We start from the raw sequence: 6,240 nt of genomic DNA on the forward strand, positions 1-6,240 counted from the left end.
AATTTCCTATCAATTGAGAGATGAGTGTGTTTGGCTTGACTGCGCCTCAGAAAAAACCAGTTTGAGCTTAGAAAAAATAAATCATAACCTATTAATAAAGCAATTCTTACCCTGACGATGTAGTTCATAGTGCATTACAATGGGATAAAGTGCAAACTAGGAAATAAAAGACAAAATGAAGGTTCAATATAAAGGCTTTGCATTGGTGTTTAAAAGTGACAGCTTCAGTCTGCATCCTTTACACATTAGTAGCAAATATCCGAGTCTATGCGGTTTATATATATATATGTGTTTGTCTGTACCTCATACATTTGCACAGTACAGTAGTTTTAGGTGAGGATCTCTGCAGTTTAGGAGCGTAGTTCAATTAAAATCTGACCTGCCAATGACCCTTTGGCCTTGTACCTTATTGTCTGCCTGCTCTGCATTTTCTCAGCAACTGAAACACTGTTTCCCTGAGCTATTCTGTTCTCTTTTTCCTTGTACGGCCTCATTGCGCCGATATGATGAAATGATGTATTTGCATCTCATGCAGAAAGGTTGTCTATTGTACCTCGGTGCATGTGCCAATAATATGGCAATTTACCGATTTATTGTTGTCAACAATACAGCGCCTCACAGAGTGATCGTCACCAGTTGCCAACACTTCACTAAGCTCTCTGACAAATACGACGTCCATCACTGAGACGCTTCTGGTCTCTCCCATTCATGGAGATTCATCTCCACTTTTCCACCCCTCCTCCATCACTGAAATTGAAAACTACCAGCCTTCTTTCTTCTCATTCTGTTGGGTTATCATTACGAAACATCACTGTGACTCTCTCCACAGAGGCTGCCCGACCGGAGTATTTCCCGCATATTCTGCTCCTGTTTTGATGCAAGAGCAGTGGACACTTACCAAAATGCACAGTGTCCTGCTCTCCATATTTCCACAGCAGATGAACATTAACATCGTCTAATAATGATGCAAACAATGCGTTAAATAGTGTGAAATGTTGTTGTGTTGGATGTGCAGTCAGGATTGCAATAGGATATCAGGGGAATGTTCGCCTTCACATGTAACTAGTATCACAATATCAGTATTGTATCTTTTCTAAGACATACATCGCTGTTAGTTCCGATGTCTGTGAACAGCATTTTACTTTATGTCCTAATATCCATGGATGCAATGAATTAATTCATGTAATCTCAAACACTGAATCTTGAAATGCAGTTATAATATTCTTTGTCAGTTGAGCTACTGAACTTTTTGACTATGTTCTCTGTTCCCATGAAAGACGTTCAACAGATACACAAGGAGACTCTGCGGGCACAGACTGAAACACTGAGAGTGAACACGATCCTGATGAGGGAGAAGGTGAAGGTTTTCCAGCTGGTTGATCGATACGCTGAGCTCACGGTCATTTCTACTGTTCAACATCGGAGTCTGGTGGAACATGAGCTACTGGCAAGAGGCAGAGTCCACGAGGAGTGGAGACAGAAGCATCTCAGTGGAGAGCTGGAAAAAATCGGGATAGATCACTTGTTCCAGAGCACCTTTTCCCAGACTAAATCCAAATCTGGGAGTTCTGCAGCATTGGTCGGAATCCCTGGGATTGGGAAAACAACAATGGTACAAAAGATTGTTTATGACTGGGCCGCAGGGAAAATATATCAGCAATTCCAGTTTGTCTTCAGTTTCAGATTCCGGGATTTAAACACCATTAATTGTCGAATAAACTTGAGGGAACTGATTCTGGATCAGTATCCTTACTTTGGGAACATCCTGAGAGAGGTCTGGAAGAACCCAGAGGGATTGCTGTTTATATTTGATGGTTTGGATGAATTTAAGCACACAATTCATTTTGCTGACAATCGAAGAGACACAGAATGCCACCACCAGTGCTCAGATCCCGAGTGGTGGTGTGAAGTGTCTGACATTGTGTACAGTTTAATCCAGGGTAAGCTGCTCCCAGGGTGTTCAGTGCTGGTGACCAGCCGAACCACTGCATTACCCTTACTGGAAAAGGCAGAGATTAGTGTCTGGGCTGAAATCCTGGGATTGGTTGATGAAAAACGGAAGGAATATTTCATCAGACATTTTGAAGATCAGACAGTGGCAGCAGCTGTTTTCAAATATGTGAAGGAGAACGAGATCCTGTACACCATGAGCTACAACCCCTCCTACTGCTGGATCCTCGCTCTGGCACTGGGTCCCTTCTTCACACAAAGAGTCAGGGACCCGCAGCGATTTCCCAAGACCATCACCCAACTGTACTCCTACTATATTTACAACATCCTGAAAAACCACGGCCGTGAGATTGAGAACCCCCGTGATGTGTTACTCAGGGTTGGTCAGATGGCCTTCAGAGGAGTGTATGATAGGACGATTGTGTTTACAGATGGAGATTTGATCAAGAACCATCTTCAGCCTTCCCAGTTCATGTCCTGGTACTTGATGGAGCTATTGGAAGGAGGGGATGCTCCCCCGTGTGTGGTGTACACATTCCCACACCTCACTATCCAAGAGTTTGTAGCTGCAGTCGCACAATTCCTGAATCCACATCCTGGGGATATCCTGAAATTCCTCACTGAAGCCCAGAACACGACAGATGGGCGATTTGAGTTCTCCGTTTTGTTGCTGGTCTCTCCTCCCCAATGACAGCTCGGGGCCTGGAGGAGTTTCTGGGTCCATTTCCTCATGAAACAACCTGCCAGGTGATTGACTGGGTGAAGGAGGAGGTTAAACGCCAGGGTGGAAACACGAGGAGTGAAGCTGGTAAAAAGAGCCTCCTGAACACATTGCACTACCTGTTTGAGTCTCAGAATCGCTGGCTGGCTCAGGCCGCACTGGGATCTGTGAAAACACTTTCATTCAGTGAAATGACACTGACTCCAATTGACTGCGCAGTCCTGTCTCATGTCATCGGAATCTGTGATACAATAAAACACCTTGACGTGGAGAACTGTCACATTCAGTGTGAAGGAATCCAGCGGCTGGGACCCGGGCTGCACAAGTGCCAGGAGTTGAGGTAACTTGATTTGTATCTCTGAACTATGAAACTGTTCCATTGTGCTGTTTCAATGTAAAACGATTTGGGTAAAACTGTAGGATATCAGGTAATAAAAGACTGTGTTAAATGACCATGGTATAGGTCAGTAATTCCCAAGGACCGGAGGGTTCTGTGGTTCCTTGTGAAGGGATGTTGGAGACTTCATCAGATCAGTGGACAATGGCCATTGGTTTAATGGTAGTAAATCACAGGAATGGCCATGTTTCTCACTGCCTGTGACACGTCCATTGACAATATTCCTTCTCACTGTTACTGACACCCAGACCGACACTGACTGCAGCAGTGGGTCTGAGATTCACTCCCCCTTCCCGGTGAGGGCCAAGAGACCATCAGCAGACTGTCCCAGTGAGAAGGAAAGAAATATCATTGTGAGATTGTCCTCCCCTGCCCTTCCCCATGTGTGACTATCACCATCACTCACTACTAGATACTCAGACTCCGTGGGCTCATCTCCCCTTCCAAATTTGGGTCTCAGTTCAGACACACCCCTCCCGTGCAATATTTTACTGGATCATCCTATCATGTTAGACTCTTCCCCATTCTCCTTCCTCCTGTTGGATCTCTCTTCCCCATCCCCTTCCACCTGCATGTTCTGTCTTCCTATACCTTTTCCTCAGGTGGTGACTCTTCCACAACTCCTATCGGAATTATAATTTGTGAATTTATAATTCACAAATCCTCCTCACTGTGGGTATATCTCCCACATTTCTGCCCTGACCCTACCAATGCTCTCAAGTCAGTAACACTTCTTTTCACCGTCTGGGAGTGAGACAGAATGTGTGGAGTTTACAGGGTCACACCGACAGACTAAATTACTGACATTCGGTGAATACCCTGGAGCTGGTCAGTGAGGGACATTGACAGTGATGGGAACTCCAATCAGTGATTTACTGAAGATTTTAATGTTTCCTGAAATATCCGAGTGAGAGAGGTTTTCTCAGACTCACGGTTTTTGAATCACTTTTTTCATCAATCTGTCTGTTTGGCTTTAGACTTGGGGCAAATAAACTGGGAGATTCTGGAGTGAAACTGGTGTCTGCAGCTCTGAGGAACCCAGAGTGTAAAATACAGCAACTGTGGTAAGTACCAGGCTGTCGGAGATTGTGTTTACCGTCACTGGGTGTCTGACACTGAACATTAATGTGATCAGTAATTGTGTTACTGAAAAACACTGGGGATTTGTACTGTCTCCGGTCTCTCTGTGTCCTTCACCCTCACTCTCTCTCATCTCCAGGCTGAACCATGTTGGTCTCACAGATTCTGGTGCCGAGGATCTCGTCTCGACTCTCAGAACAAACCGATTACTGACGGAGCTGAACCTCAGTGAAAATGAACTGCGTGATTCAGGAGTGAAACTAGTGTCTGCGGCTCTGAGGAAACTGGAGTGTAAAATACAGACACTGGAGTAAGTACCAGATTGGTGGAGATTTTATTTACAGTCACTGGGTGTCTGACACTGAACATTAATGTGATCAATAATTGTGTTACTGATAAGCACTAGAGGTTTGTACCGTCTCCTGTGTCTCTGTGTTATTCACTGTTTGCCTCTCTCATCTCCAGGTTGAGGGATGTCGGTCTCACAGATTCTGGTGCTGAGGATCTCGCCTCCGCTCTCAGTACAAACCCATCACTGACGGAGCTGGACCTGAGTGATAATAAACTGGGAGATTCAGGAGTGAAACTGGTGTCTGCGGCTCTGGGGAACCCGGAGTGTAAAATACAGAAACTGGAGTAAGTACCAGACTGTGGGAGATTGTGTTTACAGTCACTGGGTGTCTGACCCTGAACATTAATGGGATCAGTAATTGTGTTACTGATAAACACTGGGGATTTGTATCGACCCTGTCTCTCTGTCTTTCAATCCCACTCTCTCTCGTTATCTGCAGGCTGAGGAAGGTTGGCCTCACAGATTCTGGTGCCGAGCATCTTGTCTCCGCACTCAGTCCAAACCCATCACTGACGGAGCTGAACCTGGGAATTAACTCCCTCACAGACCGATCTGCACCCGCTCTCTGTCGCCTCATATTGACCCTCCCAAATCTGGAGTGGATCCGGTGAGTGTTTGTGTTAACGTTCAATGTGATAAAATGTCAGGGGTATTGGTCTGTGAGCATGTTGAAACATTATCCCCGTCCCCTGTTACTGACACTGATGTGTAAACTGTTTATTTCATCTCTGTTCTTCAATGTGTTTCAGACTGGTGGGGAATCGGTTCAGTGAGACCGGGGAGAAGGAACTAAGATCGGTGCAGGATCACAGACCTGGACTGATAGTGATCCTTTGAACATCTGAATGCGTGAACATCCCCACACTTATGGTGACATTTTCACCGATTCCCCAAGCTCCTCTTTAATGCCCGCACTCCAGGTTTGATTCCTAATGATTCTAACGGAACGGGCTCTAGTCTCGCGCTTTGTGACTTTTGAAGCTGTCCTGCAGTGACGTATTTCCTCCTCTTGTCTAATGCCGCTGATTCTGACGCATGACCAAGTTCGAGATCTCACACAAGTTAGACTCTGCGGAATTGCACAGTCAGGAAGAGCCCAGTGGCCGGGTTCATTCTAGGACACGAGTATCCCGGGGTGGGATTATCCGGGGAGAGAATCCTTTTGTTTACTTTGCTGAGGACAGTACTTTCGGCTGTCTGGCCGATACAATGATGTTAAATTGACAAATACTTCGGCAGTGACCCTGGATCTACAGGGATCTCTGAATTGTGATTTTATAATCATCGGTTCCCCGATGCGGAGTGACAGTGAGAAACAGGACTGATGATTCAACATGTCATTCGGTGTCGCCGGTCAGTTAATTGTGTGTGACTGTGAGTGAATCGTGAGCAGCTTATTTATTCCCGCACGTTAGAAGCTCACACATTGTACATTTTTCATGATGAAATCAATAAACCGCTGTAACTTCCTGTCTTGGTGTTTGACTTGAGTCTCATTAGAGGAGAAACAGTGACCTGGGGTTACTGCTGTCCTCCGCAACTGGTGAACTGCAATAATGGGTCTGAGCTCCTCACACTGGTACAGCAACGTCTCAGCTCCAGGCTGAGGGATGTCAGTCTGGTGGCGTCTGGTCTTCAGGACCTCTTCACTCCTCATCCTCCAGTCAGTCTGACACACCGCTTCCTCATACACCAGAATCACGCACTCCCCTGACCCGCACCTTCCTGCGTGCTCTCCTT

At 45.8% G+C, this 6,240-nt stretch overlaps 1 protein-coding gene across 1 annotated transcript; it reads left to right on the forward strand.

Moving 5' to 3' along the window:
• The first annotated feature begins 2,619 nt into the window (after window positions 1-2,619).
• On the forward strand, window positions 2,620-5,888 carry LOC140720837 (ribonuclease inhibitor-like). Its single transcript, XM_073035677.1, has 6 exons — window positions 2,620-3,011; window positions 4,046-4,132; window positions 4,288-4,458; window positions 4,614-4,784; window positions 4,940-5,107; window positions 5,250-5,888. Exons 1-6 carry the CDS (start codon window positions 2,638-2,640, stop codon window positions 5,335-5,337), a joined length of 1,059 nt encoding a protein of 352 aa, XP_072891778.1. The 5' UTR covers window positions 2,620-2,637; the 3' UTR covers window positions 5,338-5,888.
• Window positions 5,889-6,240: the final 352 nt, after the last annotated feature.

Source organism: Hemitrygon akajei, unplaced genomic scaffold, assembly GCF_048418815.1.
Source record: "Hemitrygon akajei unplaced genomic scaffold, sHemAka1.3 Scf000047, whole genome shotgun sequence".
NCBI lineage: Eukaryota > Metazoa > Chordata > Chondrichthyes > Myliobatiformes > Dasyatidae > Hemitrygon > Hemitrygon akajei.

Coding starts and splice junctions, on each gene's coding strand:
- LOC140720837 (XM_073035677.1), top strand. CDS start 2,638: ATGACAGCTCGGGGCCTGGAGGAGTTTCTGGGTCCATTTCCTCATGAA. Junction 3,012..4,045: donor CACAAGTGCCAGGAGTTGAG/GTAACTTGATTT, acceptor GTTTGGCTTTAG/ACTTGGGGCAAATAAACTGG. Junction 4,459..4,613: donor TGTAAAATACAGACACTGGA/GTAAGTACCAGA, acceptor TCTCATCTCCAG/GTTGAGGGATGTCGGTCTCA.